The sequence below is a fragment of the Streptopelia decaocto genome, assembly GCF_964273445.1.
Source record: "Streptopelia decaocto genome assembly, chromosome: 2".
NCBI classification, from domain to species: Eukaryota; Metazoa; Chordata; class Aves; order Columbiformes; family Columbidae; genus Streptopelia; species Streptopelia decaocto.
The window spans coordinates 36,316,420-36,340,801 of NC_138655.1; the positions used below are offsets into that span (position 1 = coordinate 36,316,420).

The 24,382-nt window shown below is 37.0% G+C and overlaps 1 protein-coding gene across 1 annotated transcript in view; it reads left to right on the top strand.

The window, feature by feature from the left end:
* ARFGEF1 (ARF guanine nucleotide exchange factor 1) overlaps positions 1–24,382 on the top strand; it is a 97,727-nt gene that overhangs the window by 15,573 nt on the left and 57,772 nt on the right. Inside the window, exons 2-4 of the mRNA XM_082044731.1 lie at positions 15,604–15,634; positions 19,863–20,019; positions 21,011–21,157. Coding sequence (XP_081900857.1) covers positions 15,604–15,634; positions 19,863–20,019; positions 21,011–21,157 — 335 coding nt within the window. The remainder of the gene's footprint in view (positions 1–15,603; positions 15,635–19,862; positions 20,020–21,010; positions 21,158–24,382) is intronic.

A 24,382-nucleotide genomic window follows, 5' to 3' on the forward strand; every position in this document is an offset into this window, starting at 1 on the left:
TCGATAAAACCTTATGAAAACCCTGTGATAAAGTTGGTATGAACAAATAGCAAAGAAGAGAACACACCCATATCTGTATGGCTTGTAGATGATAATGGTATCACAGAAGCATTAGGGGAATATAAAAGTGTTAAAGGAGACCAAAAAAAACCATTATTTGCCTTGCTGTTATCTATGGAAGCTGAGGAAATTTCCTATAGTAGAACTACAAGGAATGAGTCAGGAAAAAAAAAATCCTGATTTGAAGTTTAAACCAGAGTCCATATTAACTCATAAGAATTAGGAGTTTTTAAAGGGTCTCTAATCTGAAATTGCTGAACTGCTTAACAGAGCACGTAATATTAAAATGTTATTGTCTGCTAACAAAGTAATGGGAGGTACTAAATGTGTGAGTAGTGTTGGTCTTTGTTTTTGTTTTGTTTGGTTTTTTTTGTTTCATTTTGTTTAGTTGTTTTGTTTTTATTTTATTTTTTCAAAAGTGCCAAGGCTATAAGGGATGGAGAAACCTTGAGAACTTCAGAGTGGCAAGTCTGATCTGTAGCAAATAATAAAGCTGGTAGAGAACAGAATGGATGCAAGTGCCGCAGTGAGGAAGAATCAGCGCGGGCTTTGCAGAGGGGAAGCTTACCATTACAAATCCGTAAGGCAAAGTCGATGAGTGTGTAGATAGATGTATGGTAATACAATTTTATAGTAAACCTCAACCAGATTGCTTACCCAAGGCTCCTGAAGGTACTGAGCTTTCAAGGAGTACATGTTCTGCTTTCCCAACCAAGAGTTATTTCAGTTCTGTAAAGGTTCATGGTGGTCTGGAGTGAATGGTGAGGTGACAAAGGCTGACAAAAGAAAATATTTAAAAGAGTGAAAACAACCTATCAAAGCCCACAGTTGTGGTATACTGGCCCACTTCTTGACAAATGGCAGAAGTTGAGTGTTGATAAAGGCTTCTATCCATCAAGGGGGGAAGAATTGGAGTTACAGTTAATGATTCCATCAAAATATTGATTCTTTTGTCAAAAAGAAAAGTATGAAAACAATAGAGAAAAAAATGAAGCTCTTGCACCACTTTAGAAAGACACCATGTATTTCATGTGTAGTTCTGTTCTCTGCTGCCTCCGAAAGAAACTGTGGGCTTTGAAAGAGATGCATGGGAAGTAAACAATAATGATTGAAAGCATAGAATGTCTTCCAGAAAAGATCAAGCAGACTATGCTTCCTGCTCCCTGGAGGGGAAAAAATGAGGAAGATTAATGTAAAGGAAGCTGGTAAGATTTTAAGTGGCATACACATGAAGAAAGAATAGTGGATTGTAATTTCTCAAAATGCAGATCTGTAGATCTTGTAAAGACCTCAGTTTATTTAATTAAAGCAAAAAAAAAAAAAAACAAATCCTGCAGCTTGTAATCATATTGATTCCAAAAGTTTAAATGGTTTAAAAGTGATTAAATGAAAGCAAGGGTTGTCAAACCAGCAGGAAGAGTCTGTCTGTAGGAAGAGTGTAAGCCACAGATGGCTCGATGCTGGTAGGAGGGGACTATTGCAGCATTCTTGCCCTGCTTTTATAATCTGCATTTACTTAAGCATATGCTGTTGGCCACTTGTGGAAGCAAAATACAGGATACATATCAAGGCTTTAAGAAAAAACTGTCTTTCTTGTATCTTTTTGTGCAATACAGTCTGGTGGGTTTAGGTGTGATTTCTGGGTTGGTTCCCCAGTTCTCGAAGTCTGCATGAAATTTATTTAAAAATCTGGGATAGGGCTGCTTTGTTTCTGCTTGCATCTTTGGACACTGATCTGCTTATGTATTTCATGAAACATTCATTGTCTGTCAAGCTTGATTAGTTGCTTTTGTTCTTTCTGTTTGAAATTTATTTTCGTTTAGTTCCATTATGTCTACAGTCCGTGGTGAAACAGCTTTTGAGCTGGCTAGTGCAAAAGTTCAGAAATGTTTATGCTAAATTATTTGGTTTTTATTTTATGTATTAAAATGCATGTTTAACTAAAAAGGAGAAAGAAATTTGTTTTCTTAAGTAAATGAACTACAGCTACCGCATGCAAATCCCTGTCTTGTGACATGAAATGATGATGCAAATACTGGTTTTCTGGGAGTGGCATAATGAACTGAAGATACACTAATTCTGGAATCAAACTTTGCATGTAGGTGTAAAAAGCTGTGTTGTAGCTGAAGTAGGAAGAACAGAATGCTTGTATAACACAAGGAGAGTTCAAGTGCTGAAAAATATGCTGCAGCCTGATTTTCTAAGTAATGTTTGCTTAGGCCTTAAAAATTTGATTCATAGCTAACCCAAATACTTAAGTGAAAATATAGTCTTTTTTCTTTGTTTGGATGTCTGTAAAAGTTTATGTAAATACAGTGCTTTATGTTTACAACTGTAATACTTGTTGTTAAAATATGAGAGTATTGGTGCTGAGGAAAAATTGAGAAACTGGCTTTGCAACTTAAATTCATGGTATCCGTCACTTGTTCTTCTGTTACTAGGTTGTTGGTTCTGTCATTGGAGCATAAATTCTTGAAGCGGGACTCAGAGTAATATACTTAAGGTTAGAGGACTTCATATATATCACATCTCTTACATTCCACTGGTTATATTGATCATCTCTCTGCTGGCTTGGGGGATGCTTGGGCAAGTCCTGAAGCACCTCCTGGCTGAGCCACTGCACCGTGTCCTCTGCTGCTGGTGGCGTTCACCACTGGCACACATGAGAGGTCAGGCAGCACATGTGAAAACGCGCAGGGTGAAACATCTCACATATCAAACCAAATCCTACCTCGAATGTGACATCATCTGTTTCTAGATGTCTTGAATGTTTGGGAGGGTTTTTCAGTTGTCAGTGCAAACAATTGAAAATGTTAAATAAATTTTAAGAGAGTTATACAGATACTTGTAACATTTTTCTGTTAAGCCTTTTATTTATCACGTTGTTTGGCTGCAAGTGAATACTGAAGAGATGTTCTTGTGCAACAGAAGTCTTTTGAAAATGTGTAGAGTCAAGTCATAGAGAAGTCTAGATTGATGGGACCTGTGGAGATCATCTTTTAAAAGCCAGGCCTTTGCTTAGGTTGAGAGCCCTGTCGAGCCGTAGTGTGGGTGGTTCCAGTGAGGCAGACTCTACCACTTATCTCGGTGGCCTGTTCATTTTTTACGTATTACAACAGGTAGTAAATAGGCAACAGCACATCAGACTGTGCAGAAATTTCTCTCTTGCAGGGATGGATATGGTGGAAGAATCCAGCAATTACACTGCAGGGGGATGAGATAATTTTTTACTATCAGGTCTTTGTTTTTTTGTTGAGTCAGGCTGCTCGTGTTTGCCTGCTTTGAACTTAAAGGTCAGACCTAAAGATGATCTTCAGAAAGAAGCTCATTGTGTCCTTTCACATGAGTTACAAATTGCAGGATTTTGTTCTGGATATATTTAATTTCAGATATGCTTTTTCAGACAGATGGAAATGATTTGATTGAAAATGCTTTCCCTGTTTCAAAGATAATTTTGTGTCTGCAAAATTCGTTTCTGCTACTGTCATCTTTGGCAGAAACTCATACTTTTCCAAGCAGAGTGTGATGGATGTGCTTGAGTTTCTGATCTTAAAAGTGAGGGAAAGTAACCTAGTCTGTTTAGGGGAGGGAGAAGGCCCAACTTGACATGAAGAGGAGCAACGTGTGTTCCACAAGCTTGCCTTCTTTGTGAGAAATCATACTACACTTTTTTCATATCTGATAATTTTCACCAGAAATACATAATCAAGTCTTTTATTTGCCTGTATTAATGAGCTTCGATTTTAACTTTTCAAAATAAAAAAGAATAATCTATGTTGTGTTTGAGTAGGTAAGAGTACTTCTTATGAAACGTTTATCAGGATGTCTGAAACCAGTGGTAGAGGCTGGAAGTGTATTTGTGTTCTGACTGTTGTTTTGGTCATGACCTGGCTTCTGATTCAAACTATTAGTGAAATGCTTGTGGTTCTTTCCTGTGTTCTACTCAGTTAAAACTTCTTCTTCAAGTTAGATTAGATCTAGGGAGTAAAAATCACATTATATATGGAGATGTTCTGTCTGTGCACGTAGATATGTATAAAAAAAATCAACATTTTTGGGATACATAGTCCTATATTTCTACTTTCTACTATGAATCTGAAATAGCTATGTTATATTCAGTCCTCAAAGGGAGAAATATAAAGACCTAGATCCAAGTTAATTTCTTGAATGTTGCAGTAGAAGAACTGAGGCTGCTTTTGACTTCTCTCAGTTTCAGAGGACAATATATCAAGCTGCTGTAGCCAATTAAGAGTGATTGATGATTCATCATCTGTAGAACTAAGCAAACACATTTCACAATCTTAAATAACAGATCTACTGGTTTCCTTGTGGCTTTGAGGAAGTGTAAACCCACCATACTTGGAGAGTGTCTGCAGTCCTGCTCTTACGTGCAGTACCAGCTGCAGTTCTGCTGGCTGAAGCAAATATTCACTCAAATGAACTAGTGACTAATTGAGAAAATTGACAGAGAACTGGATGAATTGAGTCTCTCCTCAATATATCCTATTGAGAACTTATGTCTGTCCTGATTTTTTGCTCTGTTTTCTTTTTGGTGGATATGCTGATAAGCTGATGTGTCCCATCAGTTGAATCAGGTAAACAATATGGGGGGGAGGGAGAAGTCCAGTTATCTCGCTCAAACTATTCTAGAGAAACCAGAGGAGTAATGTATTATTCCAAACCGTAAAACTTTGTCATCCCTTAAGGCTTACCTTCCCCCCATCCCTTAAATTTGAAACCTAATTCAGTTAGTAGATTCCTAACTGTTTCTAGTGAAGTTACAGGAATTTCATGCACATAGAGTGCTTTGTAATGTTGAATTGCAATGACAAAGGGGATGAAAATATAAAGTCTCACTTCTATAAAGAATTATGATGATTATAATCCCTATATCCTGGAATTTGTAATTGGCAATTAGTTTCTTTTAACTTGTTTTGGGTTACTTAGATGGCAGTCGTGATTCTTGGCAAGAATATTTGGAAAATCCATTATTGAAGCAGAAAAGCTCAGGGTTTTTTTGTAACCAAAGACTTGCAGTGCTTTTCTTAGTCCAACATGTTGGTATTTTCATGAGAGACAGTTGGTAACAACCTTTTTATACACAGGTCTGTATACCGTTGCATTCCGTAGGTAAAATTGGTTTTTTTTCCTGTAAATTACGGTTATTCTGATCTGAGTAATTGTAGTATATCCTTTGATTAGATTCTTCTAGGGGATCTGTCTTAATTTTGTTGTTTCTCTTCAGTGTTTTGTCCTCCCACATTCTTTACTAAAGAAATAAATAAATGACCTGCCTCGACACACATTTTCATGTTTCCATATTGGATTTAATTTTCTGTTCTTTCTGTGATTTCAGTCTGTTATAATTAACACCCCGTATTTCTCCAGCAGTAGCAGTAATCCTGGCTAAAGCATTTGTTTTCTTCCTTATCCTACCCTTGGCCTTGTGGTAAAACTAGCTAAAAGAACTGATCCATATTTTTTAAAAGATCTTTTAAGCTTTAAGTTAAAAACGTCAGCTTTTACTTTCATAGTCCAGTGTAAACGTCCCTCTGCAAATTTATAGCAGATACATCCAGACAGTTGTACTGGTGTAGTATAGATAGATGATGCAGGAAGGAGGAAAGGGTTGTTCAGTAGCAAAAATATTTGTGCCATTTAACTCATAGAATAACTATGAGTTTTTCTTGCTGGGTAGTCTTTCTTTGTTCTGTGTAGTAGTTGACTCTCCTGTCTGCATAAGGTATATATGTTGCTTACTTTCTTTAAGCAGCACAAAATGCAAAAAGAAAGAAATATATCTGAGTCGTTAGTTTATGCTGTTTTCAAAATGTTGTGCTACCTGCCTCTTTATTTGGATAACTGTTGCTGTGTTTAAGTGCTGGGGTTGTAGCCTATAGAATCAGGATTTATACAAGTCACAAGAATTTTGACATGAGAAAGAAGGGTCAAAAACACTATACACATTGTGAATATGAAAAATAATATACAGCTGCAGGCTTCCCCCCTTCACCTGATAAAGAAATGTTGTTGTCCTTGCTAAACTTTAGTACAAAAAATACTAATGCTAATGAAACATAGTGGGTAAACTTCATATGGTTTTGCAGTATATTTATTCCAGTGTACCTGTGGGCATCCCCTGGCATGGGTAGTTCTGTTCCAGCTCTTCTTTCCTGAAATATGTGACATGAGATGTGGCGACTCATGATCATGAAGTTCTACAGTGTGTTGAAATGGCTCACTGACCCAATGAAAATGGAGATTATCAAGCTATTGAAAATTTGTGCCTTGGCAGTGATTGTGTAAGGGGTGTGCAAATAAATACAAAGAGATACATGAAATAGGAGGAACCATGTTTTTCAGTGATCACCCTCAGTTGGGTTGGATTAAAGCATGTTGGAAAACTGTACCTCTAGGCAAGATCCTTTCTATCATGTGGTTAGGTGACTATGTATTTGATAAGTAACCAAGTTCCTTGTATGCTAACGCACCTTTTCAGCAACTTGTGCCACGAGTTTTGAGCGTGAAACCAATATATGGCCGTAGGGGGAGGATGCCTCAAAAAAGGCTGGAACAAGGTGTTTGAAAGGTATGCCCTGCTTGATTAAAATAAACATACGTGACTATCCTCTTCTTGTAACTGTGTTTAAACATGTAAATAAAAAGTCTATTTCCATTCTCTGATTTTGATCTAAGCATAAGAAATTTCTTTAAAGGGTGAAAACACAAGTTTGGATACTGCTGGGAGTTTGCTGTACATTTAATAATGGGTGGAGACCCATGTAATATTGAGGGAAAGCAGAAGGTTTTACTGCTGCAGAAAATGAGCTTTTCAGCCACATGTTAAAATATAAATGCTACTAATAATGACTACAGTTCAGTTGTCCTTGGCAATGTGTGGCCTAAATGTGTGTCAGCTCTTCTTCAGTAAAGCAACTTGACAGGAGTCTCAACTTGGTTGAGCAAGTATAGAGTTTATTACAGAAAATATGGTTGTAACAACCCATTCGATTGAATTATTCTGAATTAATTTTAAGCAGAGTGAGGCCACTAGAGTAGTTTCTTCTTTTGAGTAGATTTGCCAGGGATTATCAATTTGAAAATAACACAGCTAATGAGCTGAACGAGCAGGCAGTGAGGTTGGCTGAGTGGAGACAGTTTGTACCTTCAAGTTTCTGAATTTCTGCAGCTCAGTTTCAGAGCTGCATATTCACAAATAATATTATATTGTGAGCAGGGTGGGGAGAAACTGTAGCTCTCTATGAATGACTGTCAATAAAGAAAATTAAGAGTGAGAATATTGCTCCACAGATAAAAAGCCCAGTAGGGACCATCAGACATATAGTTATTGGCTTTTGAATTGCAGATATAAAAGCAGAGAAATACTTCAATAGCATGTACTGCAAAGCTTTAGCAAATCAGAAAATATTGGATGGGAAGTAACAACATACAATGTTTCTTTCCTATATTAGCGCTATCTTCAGAGGATTAGTGTCATCTAAACTAGAAGCACCTCTACTGTACAAAGTCTGTGTTTGTGGCTTGTTGGTTGGTTGGTTTGGTTTTTTACTTTGTGTGTATGTACACGCAAATATTTCTGTTTGCTTCAAAGGTTACTACTCTGTGTTTTTCTAAGCTAAGGAAACATGACTTAGTGTTTCAGTCGATTAGAGGGTTTCAGCATTTTGCAGAGCACAATGAGGAGGATCTACACAGAATTTCATCAAGAGTTGTCAGGTTTAAAATATAACTTCTGTTTGTCTGGAACACTTCTTAAATAGTGTGATTAATCTGTGCCTCCTTAGTTGTTTCTTCAATACCTGTAAATGTGAACTTGAAGCATCATAATACATTGGAATGGAAAGCAAGTGTTCTTAAGGTTATTTTGTTTGTCTGTACAAGAATTATTTGCTATTATGTAAATGCCGTGTGAAGACCATAGCAATGACTTTCTTAAATCTGCGCAGAGTTTTGCTCTTTTTTTTGTCTGTGCCATAGCTGTGTGATCTCTAATCTTGCAGACAGAGGAAACTAAGTAGAATGAAAGGTTAATTGACCCCAGCAAATAACAGCAGTTGTAAAAACAAATGTGTAAACAAACTATAACTGAGGGTCTATGCTAGAATCTAGACTCAGGAATTTTGAGGGGAAGGACGTGTGTTGTTGTTGGGAATATAGCTGATTAAAGTTGTTTTCAAATAAGTACTGAATTTCTAGTTTTTTATTATTTACAGTCTTGCTAACTTTATCTTATAGTTTTAAGTTGACAAGTACCTTTAGTCTGCTGGGTCACAGAGAACTTCTGTATACATTGTACTGTTAATTGTTAGAGCGAGATAAGGACTTAGCAAAACCAGTCGATTAAATGTGAATCACGCTAAGCCATTTATTACAGAAACAAGTCTGCTTATATACGTAACTATATTCTAATCACGCGTCCACGCTCCAAGCATGGATTCGCTAAATGAGTATCGTGGGCTGTCCATGCTCTGGAGTCTCACTGATGATAGGTCCAATGATTCACGCCACGCCAGGACCCCAGTGATTGTGGAACGCCCCTCTTTCTCACAGCAGACTCTGATCTCAGCTTCTCGAAGAGACCTTGAGATTCCTTTGAGCCTGACTAATTCAGCAACAGGTCTTTATCTATCAAGACCCATCCACAGTTAATGATGAAAAATTTGGGGGTTTTAATGCATTTATTGCCATAGTGTTTTGTATGATATTGGAGACAGTCAGTAGAATACTTGGATGGAAGGCAGCAAACCAAATCAATTCAAGCAAAACCTTTAATGTTCTAATAGGATTTCACTTTCTTTTTCCAAATGTAGATATTGATATAATTTAAATTCCTCTTCAATGCGTGTTCCTTAGATCTCATCCACCTGCTTTGACTCAAAAGAATTGAATTAAAATTGCTTCCTCTCACAGTCTTCTATGGCATAAGTAATGTAAGCTCCAAACATTGACTTGTTTCCTTGGAATACTACATCCTATGCTACTTAGGCTGGTTCTACCTTCTGATTATCCAGGATTGTTGAAATTATTTAAAAGGCCCCTGCTCACTATCTTTAATTTTAATTAATGTTCATTATTTTTAGTTACCTCCATACATTTTTGGCATTAAGTAGAGTTCTGGAAAATGCAAATTTTTTTTTTAATACTAAGTGGAAGAGTAGCTTCTTCTGGCATATACATTTTGTGTGTAATTTTTATAAGGTAATTCTTTTTTTTTCCAGTGAAAATTCAGGATGTTTTCTGTTCCAATAGTCCTACTTTCTATTAGGTAAATAAATTTTAAGATGTTTATACTGACCATTAGTCTTCAGATACGCAGATACTCAAAGAGTTGAGACTTATGCATGTGCCTCTCTGACAGGCAATGCCAGTTGTTTGGAATACAGTATTCTAGAAATATAATACTCTTGAGTTTTAGTACAATTCTGATGTGAGAATAGAATAATATAATATGAGATCTGTTTTAGGTGCCCTTAAGTGTGTGGGGTTTTTTTTTCTAGCATCATGCTATGTAATGAACTTGTAAAATATTTTTCCCTATTAGGGTAAATAGTTTGCCCTTTTCCCAATAGCAAGTTCCATAAGAATTCTTTTTCATGTAATATAATGTGTGACCTGATGTTGAGTTGAAACAGTAGAACTTAGCTTTGTGTACCATTCCTGAAGGTAACCCTGGAGTTATCCCATACTTGATGAGAAGGTTATCCTTTACTTCTGCCCAAGTATAAATGTAGAATATTTATACTTTACATGATATTACAGCATATTTAGATAAGCAGAAGAAAATATTGCCTGAAGATAACCTAGAGGAGAGGGTCTCTTTCACATGTAGGGGGATGTTGGCATGGAAGCCAAGGGAATAAACAGGCATAAACAAGTTTAAAGTGGGAATTAGACATACCCTTCAGTGTAGTGAAGGTTTAAATCATCCTTTGAATCAGATTAGTGGGGCAAACAGTGAATTAGTTCTAACTTGGGGTTTGATCCACATTAGAGACCAGTTAAGACAGTATCGCCCACAGCACCTGCTGACCTACTTGGCCAATTTTGACCTTGCTGCTTGGGTGTTCTGTTGTTGTTACAGAGACAATTGTTAACTCTGTAGTCTCAAGTGAGATTAGCTGGTTGTAAATGTTAAAGGGAGAAAAGGAAAACTAGAAAGTAGCTTGTTTTTTTAATGCTAGAAACTACGAGTAGTCTGAAGACAGCAAGGAAAAACGTTCAAATGACATGCTGAAATAGTGAAGTGTGAGAGGTGAGAATGGAATTATGGGCACCTGTTGTGGTGGTTTACCTGTGGCTGACAGCGAAGCAAGTGGCTATGAGGAGCTGACTCATATCAGGGAGAGAACTGGAAGGGTAAAAGTGCAAAAACATTGGCTCAAGACAAAGACAGGTTAATAACGAAAAAAAAAGGGGGGGATTGGGTGTTAGGGAAGGGCGACAACAAAGGAAATACAAAACAAACACAAATGATGCAAAAAAAAGCTCATCACCAGGCAACCCATGCCCAGCCATTCCTCAATCAACAGCAAGAAAACTCCCCCTTTCCAAGTTTTTATTGCTGAGCATGATGTCCTGTGGTGTGGAATATCCCTTCGGTCGCTTGGGGTCAGCTGTCCCAATTGTGTCCTCTCCCAACCCCTTGTGTACCCCCAGATTGCTTGCTGTTGGGGAGTGTGAGGAGCAGAAAAGGCTCTGATGCTGTGTGAGACTGCTCAGCAGTAACTAAAATATACCTAAAGTATAGACTCTCTTCAGCACAAACCTAAACCACAGTAACATACAAGCTACTATGAAGAAAATTAACTCTGTCCCAATTGAAACCAGTACACTCATATAAAAATGTCTTTACCATTGTAAAATTAGAAAATAATACATCTCTTTGAGCTCTATCTTCTGTGTGCAAAAGCCACATATATTTCCATTTACTCCGTGACAGAACTGTATAAACAGGAGGGATTTATTTTTTTATTTCTGCTGTGCTTTATTTAAGGGTACTAAATATATCCCAGTTAGTTACATTTTAGGTTACATCATCCTTTCAGTACCATAGAATAATCTGAGCTATTTTCCATAGTAGTTTTGTGATTACATGCTAGGTATTATATCATAGAGGAAGACTCTGCGAGCTGTAGTCTTTTTCTACAGTCTTCTTCCCCGTTCCAGCTTCTTACATCCTCTGTTACTCTTCCTCCCAAATTGAATCATAATGCCGAGATGAAAAGCTTTTCCAGCTCTTGCATCCTCTCCTTTGTGGTTTTGGGTGTGTGTTTAGGAAAGCAGTGTATGTTTTCAAGCCTGGCTGCTTCTCCCCCTTTTAACTAATCTTTAGTTTTGCACGGATTACTCTCTCCATTTAAAAGAATGTATCAGTCAGTGTTTTGGTTCATCGTCTTTAACAGATTCTTTATCCATCATGAGAATTGTTAGTTACCTTTATTATAATCCGTTTTTTTCTGATAATGCTTCTTGAATTTTTATATGCTTCTTGCTGGGTGTGGTTGTGACATGACCATGAAATTGTAATGTGATTAACTTGTGTTTTGGCGTGGAGAGCAGAGGGAGCAATCAGTGACTGAAATTAGCTTTTCTCTGTTATAAAGGGTAAAAGTAAAGTTTAAGTCTGCTGTCTATCTCATTTATAGTAATCATATACTATCATGTGCTTATCTGCAATTTAAAATATTTTAGTCTTCTAAAATAATTTATTTCAGCCACTGTAAGAACCTTTCTTTTTATTTAACAAAGGTTATAAACCCCATACTTTCACATTAATAGACTGATGCAGTGCTGCTTGAAATGGTAGTAACATTTCATTAGATTGACCCTTGTATAAGCTCTTCCCTTTTAATTGTAGTGTACTTCCTTTAATTAGAAACATTTCCATTTTCTGATGTGAACTGTTGTGACCTTTCTTGTAGTATTTTAAGAAAGAATAGTGATATTTTTTTAGAATATCAGTAGCTCAGTGAGGCCTCTGAGCAGCTCTGATTGGATTTTTTTTATTACTTCGGTAATCTTTGCAAGTACTGTTACAGTTTACAAAGCAGAGAATAAATTCAGAGATAATCTCACCTAGCATCAAGATGACTCCTGACTGGATTAGATATATTGTTTTAGTTCAGGAGTAAAATGAGTTAGTGCAAAGCAGAACCACTGTTTCTAATCTTTATTTTCTTGAATGCTATTGCATGTTTGTCTGTTTGCCAGGTACTGTCCTTGTTCATGCAGCTGAAGAAATTTGTTTAACCACTGTCTTGGAACCTGTAAAGTTGACCAAGGTGTCTGAACACTCACTTGCTGTCACATCTGCTTTAAGTAGTGCTGGAAGAATATTTGCACTTGGAACATGTGATTTACTGGAAAAATAGTTGTTCATGGTGAAAGGGAGAGGGTGGGGAGCTGAGAACTGGCTAACTTGTACTTCCTTCAGCAATTTTCACAATAATTCAATGCTCACAACTGTTTCTATTCTAAACAATGTGCAGATTCCACTAGAATTTGCACGTTCCCTTGTAGGGAGTAGTTAGCCTCAGGGGACTGGTGTTCCAGTGGCGTAGTTCTGGCTGAGAAGGGCAACCAGAATTGGACACGAAGTGGAGCTTTGTATTCTGTTGGTTTACTTACAGCAATAGTCTGAAATAATTATTTTTCCAGATTTGTTTGGTTTGTTTTGTTTTTTCCCCAGCCAAAGTATAAAATAACTTCTAACTGCACAAATCTTTGTGTTGTCAATAGAGTAGTTGACTCCTGTTCCTAAGTGATCTTAAGTAAAACTGTTAAATAAGCCATTGTGTTTGTTTCAGGTTATTAAAATGTGATAAAACTGTAAACTGAAATTCATGTTTTAACAAGTTGACATTGTTTTATCTTGTAGTAAAATATCATCTTTCTTCATATTAAATACCATAAAGTGGGTTATGACCTTGAATTATAATTTAAATATAAACCAGTAGAAATGTTTGTTAGCATGACTTAAGTTCAGATATTATAACGAAGTGGTTTCTAAGTTTGTGTGTTAATCATTTTAAACAAGAACTTCATATATATAAAAAAGAGGATTTAAAGGAGTCACTCAAGCTAATCCAAATTCAGTAAGACACGATTTCTGCTTTTGTATAGTGTGTCTGTCTGCCTCCCACCTTTCTGACACTATTCTCACACCTTGCGTCATTTTACAGGCAAAATTTGTTAATATTTCATTGCTGCTATTAGTGGAATTACTATCTGAGCAGAGATTTAGGACTCCCTTAGTTTCTGTAGTATACTGTGTTTCATTCTGTGTTCAAAGTAGTTGGGTATTGGGTGAGAATCTGCTCAGTTTTGTTGCTTTAGTTGGAAGCTTTGACCTCAGAAGCCATTCTGCAATTGTACATGTTGGTTGGTGTTGTTTGTTGGGCAGACTTGAGGGCATCTCAGGGAAGAGAGTTGTGTGTGAATGCTAAGGGCGTGAATGCTAAGTTGGGAGGTAAAATAGTCAAAGACATGAAGATGCTGGAAGGGAGAAAAAGAGTTTATTCTCCTTGCTATTGGTCAGCAATTTGTCTTCAAGTGAGTACATGGATCAAGCATCATAGGAAGGCACACCTTCCTGAAACACTGCTGACTGTAAGCCAACTTCTTGTTGCTGTTACTTACTGAGGAGTATTCAGTATCTGGAATATGGAATTATTTTCATGTTTTGACTAGTACTGGGTAACACAGGTATGAACCACTTCTAGCCAGCTGTTTCTCAGATGAACCACTGACCTGCTAAACTGGGTTTTACTGGGCATAAACAGGAACATCAGTTGTATCAGAAACAGGACTTCGATTTTAGATTGATGTGCACTCCTAATGTTCACTTCTCTTGATGTTGAGCAAGTCTATTAGTAAGCATACTTGATACTAGTGATTTCTGATAAAATATCAAACTTAGAAACCTCTGCTATGTAAGTGAATCAGTATTACTGTGTAAAAAGGTAAATGAGGGATAGGACACAGAGTGTACTTCTGCTGCATGGGAGCTTAGTTAGAAATATTAAATTCTTTTTTTTTTTTTTTTCTTTTTTTGGTCAGAATCAATCCATTCCAGTAGTTTAAAGTTTAGATACAAAAATCAAAGTAAAGTGTTGGTTTTGGTCGATTGTGGTTTTGATGTAGTTTGGATTTCCTGACATGATTTCTTAAAACGTGTATATATTCATATTGATCCTGTACATCTTATTTCAAGGATGTATTCCTACAATATTGGAAATCCTAGTCTTTATGGAATTTCTTATGATTTAACTGTGCTATTTAGCTAAAGACTGCAGACATAAGCACTCTTGAAACTGAAGATGTTTCCTAAATCTAGTTTGTAATTTAGGATCACTTTTTAAATGTATTGTAAAAAGTTACTTAGAAGGTCTTGTCATCAACATTAAACTATTAAGTCTTTCTGGTTTAATATATTTTAAAATAGCATGAAATAGAGGCACTACAGGCTTTTTTTTCCTCCCCTCTAGTCATTACTGTTGTGTCTGTTTAAAAGCAAAGTTAATTCTTAGTCATCAAGGTTTCATGTAACAGTCAGCAATAGTGGATTCTTTGTTGTTTTTTGTATAACCCAAATATAACAGGCAGTATATCCTTTATTGATAGATTCATAGTTCTAATAATATTTGTGTTTTCCTTGTTACTCCTATGTACCTGAGCTGTGAAAAGGGCTTGCCACTGTCTTGGCAAAAACATTCTACAGATTTGATGTTTAGCTGGTGGCCTGATTTCGACTTGGATAGAGTTTATTTTCTTTCAAGTAGCTGTTATAGGGCTGTGTTTTGAATGTAGGATGAGAAGAATGTTGATAATGCACTGATGTTTTGGCTTTTGCTTGGTAGTCAAGGACTTTTCAGCTTCCCATGCTCTGCCAGGGCACAAGAAGCTGGGATGGAGCAAAGCCAGGAGCGCTGACCCAGACTGGCCAAAGGGCTGTTCCTTGTCATGGGACGCCATGCTCAGAACATCAGCTGGATTTGGGTGGGGGGCAAATTCCACTGCTTGGGAACAGATGGGCCATTGGTGTCACAGGTGGTGAGCAACTGCATTGTGAACCACTTGTTCTGTATATTATTATTGTTGTTGTTATTACTATTATTATCTCTTTTCTGTCCTGTTAAACTGTTATCTCAACCCACAAGTTTTTTTGCCCCTTTCAGTTATCTCCTCAGTCCCACTTGGGGATTGGAAAGTGAGCAAGTGGCCGTGTGGTCCTAGTTGCCATCTGGGATTAAACCACAACAGCTGGGATGACTGGATGCAAATATAAATATTAAATTTTGAATGTAGATTTCTAAAGTGATTTTGATACAGGTTGCAGCTGATACAGGTGAAGGGTGAAAGCTTTTATGAAACTGCTTATAAACATGTATTTTTTGTTTTAAACTAATCCTGGTTTCAAATGTTTGCCTAAATAGTTTTGCTTTCCAATCATTTCAGTTATTTAATGTTATATTTGTGGTTATGATACCATTTCCGTAACTATGCCTTTGTTTCATTTTACAGAGGAAATAAAGGCTGAAACAGAAAAGCAAAGGTATGTTGTAGTTCATCATATTGAGCAATAGTGCTTTTAACTACTTAAAATGTGTACCAAGCTTTTTCTGCATTGGGAGTATGGGCTTTCTCTGAAAAGCATTTTCAATGTATTTTGTAAGGTGGGTGGTATCTGGAAATGAGCTAAACGTGCTCCTTCTCTGACTGGCTATTACAGTGCAAGGCATAGGGCCTGGGAGTATAGGCAGAAGGTAGGTTAGAGGGAGCGGGCTGATATTTTCTGGCCAGGGAGGGTAGGAATGAGGATCAAGATTAGAAAAGGTCTTTGTAGGTGTCACAGAAAATATTCGTGGAGGGGCCTGAGCTTAAAAGGCTCTCTGGGTGGGTTCAGAGGAGGGGAAGAGCCAGGAAGGCAAATAAAATACTTGAACCGTGAGTGAGCAAGGGGAGGAGGTTGGGGTGAGGAGGTGGGAATGGGTAGAGAAAACAAGTGTAATTTGAAAAGATAGTGTCTGGAAAGGACCTTGTTGGGGAATAGGTGTACATTTTTGGAAGCAATTCCTCCGCAAGTGAAGGTAGAAGCCATAATTGACATTCAGCACTCTTCCACTATCTACAAGTACGTTTTTGAGTATTGGTAAACTGTGGAATCCATTATCAGTATTTAATTACACGTTCCACAGGATCTTCCTTGTTTAGCGTATGTTGCTAGCCATGAGTCAGGGCTGTGTGGTGAAGACTGTTTATACCGCTTGTTGAAAGAATTGCATCAGTGGTGAAACTGATGATCAAAGTGTTCTTATGGCTTAAGCAAATGAGTGCTGGTTGGAGACCTGTGTTCTGCCCTGTAACTGAATTTCTGGTTTAGGCACAGCCATCAAAACTGGCTGCTAATGATTTCCGCTTCATCTCCTGGGTATTTGAGTTGAAATCTACAAGTTTTGCTTTGGAAAATTTAAACACTTCTACCTGGAAAGGAAGCCAGTGGGAACTTTGTTTCCAAAGATGTAAAGGAAAATTTAATACCAAATATGCTGATCAATTTAGTCTTGTGGCCTACCAAGTTTCGCAGTTAAAAAATAGATGCATCTGACTGAGTCACTGTGCTTCAGTTTCCACCAACAAAATAAAATCAGTACCATCAGCTCATAGTAAGGTTGTAAAAGTGAATTTAATGATTGTATAGTGTTCAGAAAACTTTGCACCAAGCACCACGAGACAAGTCTCAGGCAGAAAGTAATAATGTGGTTTTATAACAGGTTTTACTTAGAGTAGTATAAATAAAGCAGAAGTCCACATTGTGAAGCATCATATGAAAAAGATATTTAATGTTACATGTTCAGTAAGGGATATTTGTTCTGGGCACTGAATAAGGAAAAAGTAATATCTGATCCTGTAGCTAAATACCATGATAAAACTAATGAGAACCCTGAATTATGATGATTTATACAAGTAGGGTTCAGCCATTTCTGATCTTTGGGTGCTTAAATTCTGCCCTATGAGTACCTGAAGTTGTGATTTTTGGGGGTATGAGTATGTCTTGCCTGCCTATGTACATTTTCTAAATAGATTTTGCTTTCTTCGGTGCTGTCTTTATTTTGAAAGTAGCCTTTTGCTGCTATTAAGGCATTGCTGGACTTGGAAACTGTGAATGGATTTGCCCTATTCTTACTGTAAAATAATATTTTTTAGATGCAGTACAAAATACTGTTTTTTTCCAGGCCTTATAATTGAGAAACCTCTTAGTTATCAAATTATTTTCAGCTTTTTATTTCTGTGATTGAGGTATGAATATCATGACAAGGGACTTTTAATGATAATTCTTTAACTTTTTCAAGACCCTGTTCAAGGAAATTGATCTCACAGTGAACCTGGAGTGCACTGAAAAATAGATCATTTCTACCTCCCAGAAATTTTGCATAGAAGACTGCTTTTTAAAACAAACAAACAAACAAAACAACAACAACAAAAAAAAACAACAAAACCAAAACCAGAACTGGTGTTCGGTAGCGAGGTGGAGGGAAATGGAATAGAAAAGGAAAGGCTGATTTGTGTAACCCTTACCTAGCAAATGCTTCCAAAATAGTTTTTGAAATTAATGGTTTGATACATACCTTAGCCTGTTTCTATGGCTGATACATAAGTATCAGCATACTTCATAGTTTTCATGCTTGGTAGATCAAAGCTTTGTTCGAGACAGTTTCTGGTTCCACAGTCTGCTGGAAAAAACAAAACAGCTCAAGTAATTTCTTCACTGACATTAAGAAGAGAAGATCTTTTGGGCTGCTTTTCTCCCCTCTTGTTGCTATCCCCTTCCATCATCAGCAAGGTGATGAGCTTATTGAATTATCTTTTTGGAGACAAATGGAGCATCATCTTCTATATTTATTATTTGAGGCATTTTTTAAATAGCTTTCAATTAAGAAAAGCTTCCGGCTTCTGCAGTGGCTTGCTGTGATATGGGTTCTTCATTTTTGTAATCACATCATGGACTGCTTGTTACTGAAAAATCCTGATTTTATTTCAAGAGTTCTTTTTTTTTAAAACTTAATTTTAATGGTTTCAATAGACATAATCACTAGATGAAGAACAATCTTGTCATAAGATATAAAGAAGAGATACCACCCTTCCATTCCTCAGAGAAAAGCTTTTGTAGGAATTTCAGAGCAGTTTAAGAACGTAGAAGAATCTTGTACTTCCTCTGCAACTTATCTGATTTGGGCTTTATCCAAAAGAGCTCTGTTTTTAGCATAACAATATTGAGCGGTAAGTAAGATTATGCATCCAACAGAAAAACCTTTGCTCTTCTTCAGGAAAAAAGAGTATGTATTGGTAAATCCTTAAACCTCCGAAAGGGAGGTTATTTAGGGCAAAGTAGAATCTTAACACTAATTATTCACTATTAATACTTAAAATTCAGGTCTTCTTAAGCAGCCTAGACAAAGAGGACTGTTTTAATGTGGTACCAAACATCTGAAGGAGTATCCAGCATGCTTCTTGAAAAGCTGAAATTCATAATGTATCATACTGATTTGTTTAAGGCTCTCTCCATGGTGCATGGGGCTGCATTCAGTCTTGGGATTTATAGTAAACTCTTAGCAGTTCATTGTTGTACTTCAGCAACCTGGAAAATATATATTTTCTACTATCTGCATTCCATGAAGCATCTGATTTAACTTGCAACAAAAGTTTGGATTTGAAAGTAGTTGTTCTGTAAAGATCTATTCAAATTACTGCAAGAATTTTTGATTCTTCACTACAGAATATGAAGTAAAGCTCTTTTTTTAATACCACCTATCAAGTCCCTGTAAGACGGTGTAGTTTACCTTTTATGTAAAGACATGTATATGTGCGTAATAAAGGTCAAGAATGATTTATGTAAAGGTGATGAGGTATTCTGTGAAATGAAAGATCTGACCTTCTTGCTTCAAGTCAAAGGCAAACTGCATTGATGCACACAAATTAGTGAAAAATCACCCATTTTTAATTGTCCTTTTTAGCTGAGCATTGTTGAGTATGCCCTTTCTAAAGGCACCATAAGCAATAAGACTTCAAGAGCAAATAATTTTCTCAAATTTTGTAACATTAGTTGTTTGAGATACGTTGCATGAGTGAGATACATTGGTAAGCACTCAACTCTTAGATGCCGTGGTGTCATCTGAAGCACAGATAGACCAAAGTTTTGGGGTTTTTTTAGACTGATTTTTTTGTTTGTTTTTCCCTGAGGATGTCCAGGATTGACGTTCTGATATGATTTAATCTCCAGAATAGATATACATTCTCTAAAGTACTGAATCTAAGTCATGTCATAATACAGTAGTTAGGTAGTTTTTAACTTCCAGGGTCATTAAAATTTTTGGCAAGTTGTATTTTTGTCTGTTCTAGTATAATAGTGACAGAGTAGACTTCTCTGAGTTATCACTTAATGTGGAAATGATACTGAAGAGATTTCCCTTCTTCTCCTCTGCCTATACCAACCATAGAGTCTTTTCCTGTGTTCAGAGGAAACAAGTCTTTATGCGTTCAAACAAATAGGGACTGCTGAATATCTGTTTAGTGTGCAGTGTGTCAATTTACCTGGTCCATAAACGAGACAGGTGAAGCAGAAAAGCTGTTTATACAACGATATTGCTGTGGTGTTAACTTCATAGAAGTTACTGTTTCCTAGTGTTAATTTTCTTGATATTTTATTTCATTCGTAAACGTTGCAGTGGTGAGAACTATTTGCGTGATCACTTACAACAATCTAATGCGATCATTCTGTTTAGTCCCCCTCATGGAGAAGCAAAGCCTGGTTCAAGCACTCTTCCACCTGTGAAATCAAAGACGAGCTTCATTGAAGCGGACAAATACTTCCTCCCATTTGAGTTGGCATGCCAGTCAAAGTGCCCCAGGATTGTCAGCACATCTCTAGATTGTTTACAGGTCTGTATGAAGACGAGCTTTAACTGTCAGCTATAAAATTCTGTTGGTTTGGAGGGGAAGTGCAGTTGTATGCAACAAATAATGCCAGTGTTTTTCTATTATTTTACTTCATTGCACACACAACCAAATTTAAATATATTTCTCACAAAAGGTGAATGTATGTCTTATTTATTATGCAGTGCATGTATGTGTTTATTTGTGTATATACGTATTGGCACAATTACATGTTTGAATCAGTTTTATAATGCTAGTGTACAACTACCTATTTTCATGTGTATATGTGTTGAACTAACAGAGCAGGTGTAGCATTATCAAATTGATGTTATGCTTTTTGTGATTGCAGTAAAATATTTTTCAATTTGAGATGTCTGGTCTCTCTAAACTCATAGGCTCCTGTAATGTTTTCAAAACAAATTCTACAGTGTGAAGCTTAGCCATTTGCTACTCTGTGTGTTTTTTAAGTAGGTGGGCCATGCAGATTTACAAATACTGTAATGCTTGAAGTGCTCAGAAGAGGATTTTATTAATTTTGTAATAAATTCCATTTCAAAGTATCGAAGATGTAGAGAGAGAAAAGGATAATAGAACACTTGAAAACAGAAGAATAGCCAGTGGCTTAAATAGAAACCATTTGCAGCTGGTTTATCTGGTGTATTAAAAACAATTCTGTGTTGACTACATATGAAGACTTGTGTGATGTGAATTAATTTCAGAATCCTGTTTGTTTTAAAACATTGTTAACTGATGAACAAAAGCATTAATGTTAAGCTTGCTGACAAACCTTGCACTGCAGTTGCTGAGTGAAAATTGAATAAATCTGGAAGACACTTTAAAAAAATCCTTGATGTTTTATGAGTCTTGGGGTAAAATGTACTGTTTTAATTATTCTGTGCAAGTTAGAGCTAGCAAGTGAATTTATTTATTATAACAAGAAGCGGAGTTATTTTTAAGTTCTTATTTATGTGATTTTTTTTTTCTTCCTCTTCTCCAGAAACTTATAGCATATGGGCACTTGACAGGGAATGCTCCAGACAGCACAGCTCCAGGCAAAAAATTAATTGATAGAATTATTGAGACAATATGTGGCTGTTTTCAAGGCCCTCAAACAGACGAAGGGGTTCAACTACAAATAATAAAGGTAATATGATTAATACTTACAGTATTTATAGTGGTGACATCAGGAAGACATTCATGGCCCCTGAGTTCAAAAGCAGAAGTGTTTAATTTGTAAATGTGATGGTAATTTTAAAACATTTTCTTGATCCTGTTTGAGATGGAAACTCCTTATCTTACTTTCCCCACTCTCTCCCATTGCATTTTGGGTGAATTTGTGGTTGTGACCTGAAGTTTTGTGCACAGACCCACGGGTTAAAATTTCATTCACAGCAGACCAGTGAAGCTCTCTAATTGTAAGGAATTACTATGAAATAATCCTGCACTCCCAGTGGGGAAGATGGTAATTAAGCAGCAGATTTTTAAATCCGTTTTGGAATTATGTTATGAAACGCAATTAGACCTGGCAGTCAGGCGTTACCATGGCAGCTTTGTGCTGCTCTCTCATGGACTTTTGCTTGAAGGAGATCTAGGGTTTCTTTCCATAGCTTATGTAAACATTGCATGTGGAGTTTGTACAAATAAGTGTTTCTGGGGAACCTTAGCAGTTTTTTTTATTTCACCCATTAATTATGGGCATTTATTACAGGAAATTATTATGCCAACTGGTAGAAGTTAGCCACCTAGTGGAAATACCATACCCTACTCATGTAACAGTAGTCTTTGAATGGTTGTGATGATGAGCAGTGCTGACGAATCCAATTAAAGTTAGTTATGAGGAATGAAGTGTTTGTTACTTTATATTCCTGTGTATATGTGTCCTGAGGTGTTGACATTTCTTGCAGATTGCGTTTACTTGTTTTACTGCAAAGAAGGTAATTTGTTCTCCTGCTCCTTTTCATAGCTCAGATCTTCATTCTTCTTGACACTCCACTTCTCCAGCAGATAGATGTTACAAATGTTGGTTTTATGCTGCTGTTGTCTAAATTTGTTGTGTTGTTTTGCCCAAGCATTTTAAGACATTTTTTATCTTGCAAAGGAAGTTTTTGTTGATGTAAAATTTCATTGGCTGAAACTATTATATCTCCCTCTCGCTGTAATAGCTTCTCTCTGAATGGTTTCTTATTCCTGTGCTCCCTGCCAGAAGGGGTTTATCTGTGAGCTGGTATTTCTTCTGTCCAAGAAAATAGTTGAGAAAGTAAATTCTTCAACAATTGTAATAGGTATTAAATATGTTAATTCATTTAGTGCCTTCATTTTCTAACTGTTTAGACTTGGCTAATTGCCACGTTGGAATGTCTGAGAAAGTGGAGGGTACTGTTCTGGCTATGATTTCATGTTGTCCAGTACGCTGGACACCATAAAAGCATCAAAACCAGAAATAACCTTAGCAAAGACCAGACCTTTTGATTTCCTTTGGGAGAATAATGAAACTACCAAGTCAGTTGTATTCCCTTAGGCTTCATAACTCCTCAGTCTGGGCTGTGTGTGGACGCCACTTTTCCAGTATGATTTGAAGGGTGGATCATGTGTCTTTTTAGACTCTTCTGTGGTCCTGGCGATTAGTATGTTCTCTGAAGAATTTTAATTCCATCAGGGAAACAGAAGGCAGGGCACCTGGGTCTCCTGCTTTCTACGCTGGTATTCCCAGGCTAATATTCAGAACATGAGCAGTGCTCCTGCAGGGCAGCCACATCACCAACACCACAGGAAAATGTGAGAGTGTCACTCAGACACCTTCCTCCCTGGAGGGCTGTCTGGGCCCTGCGTGCAGAGTGGCCAGCCCCGCAGTACTGTGCCGCCCTTGCTCTGAGATCTGGGAGCCGCCCTTGAGTAAGAGTTAGCATGTGGTGCTGTTTACTGGTTACTCTAGAGGTGGCTTTCCAGTGGTGGGTGGAGTCATCTTCAGCAGGTTCCCAACAACCAGAGTTGCTTAGTCGTTCTGAAAATACCTTTCTTTTGACTACCAAGGAAGCAATCTTGTTGCGTCTGAGGAGTGTTATTTGTCTCAATTTAAGTGTCTAAGCTTAGAGACATGTCTGCTGGTAGTTCTGACAGTTGGCGGCCAGTTTAACTTTTCTGCCCATGTTTCTGCTTACATGTTCTCATCTCTGTAATCCCTTCGTTCTTCATCTGCAGACTCCATGACGAACCAGACTGGGAAACTCCCTTTCCCTTTCCACCTTTTCTCTCCCCCTCCTTGTAGTTCAGTTTGATTTGATGTAGTTTTGATGGGAAGCCATGCAAATTCTTGTTCAGTTGTTACGGTGGGGATTGCTGGGGCAGAAAAAAACCTTATGTAATTACGCTACTGCTGCCTTTGAGAATTGTTTATTCAAATTATATTTGAAACAGCCTCCCTTGCTTGAGCCTTTTTGCCTTCAGACTTGCTCTGCTTAGGGCTGCTAGGGCATTTGGGGTATGGGGGTGTGTGTGCAAACTTCCTGTTGACAGCTGCAGAAGTTTTAGTTGAAGTTCTGTTTACATTTCTGTCTGGCCTTTTTGTTCCTGAAGAATTACAATTATGGCAAAAATTGTGTTAGTTTTTTTTTTTTAATCCATAAAGAAAGAATAGGGATGAGGAAGAAGTGTGGGACATGAGATCAACTGTTCATCCTCATCTGTTTTGTCTTTCCTTGGTCTGCTGTATAGTATTTGTTATTATCTAGATACTTTTACAGCTTAACTTGCTCACGTTTGGCAAAGAAAAATTTTTGTGTGCGCTTGATAGCTGTAGTTTGAAAGGTTGAATGTTATTTTAGCAACTGCTTTCTGAGTTTTCTGTGTGCCATAGACTGTTCGTAAGGTCAATTCCTGTATGGGTCTTTCTACAACTAGTCACACTGTTGGTATAACTGTTGTCCATGGAGGAAGGGAAGTTGAATCAAACATTGCTTGCACAAGTTGCCTTTTGAAACTAACTAAAAATACTGGATGACTCATTGTTGGATAACAGAATAGGAGGACTAAAAGCTAACAAATTCTGAGGAATAAGGAGAATTATGATAGGGTTGAAAGAATTTTAACAAAATCTATGTGAAACAGATTCCAAATTGAGAAGGCCCTTAAAAAAATTCTCCAGATCCATATCCTGTTGTGTTTCAGTAGTGTGGAATGCTATCTAAGTGACTTAATAATCGACAATATCATGTAGTAGTGTACTTACTTTTTCCTATAAAAAGATCATAGAAAGATTAGTTCTTCCTGCTGAGATTAAAAGGAGCTGTGGATTATGGAATTATTTGAAATGGGATCATTATGGAATGATTTATCAAGATAATGATGCAGGAGGTTTTATTTCTGATTCTTT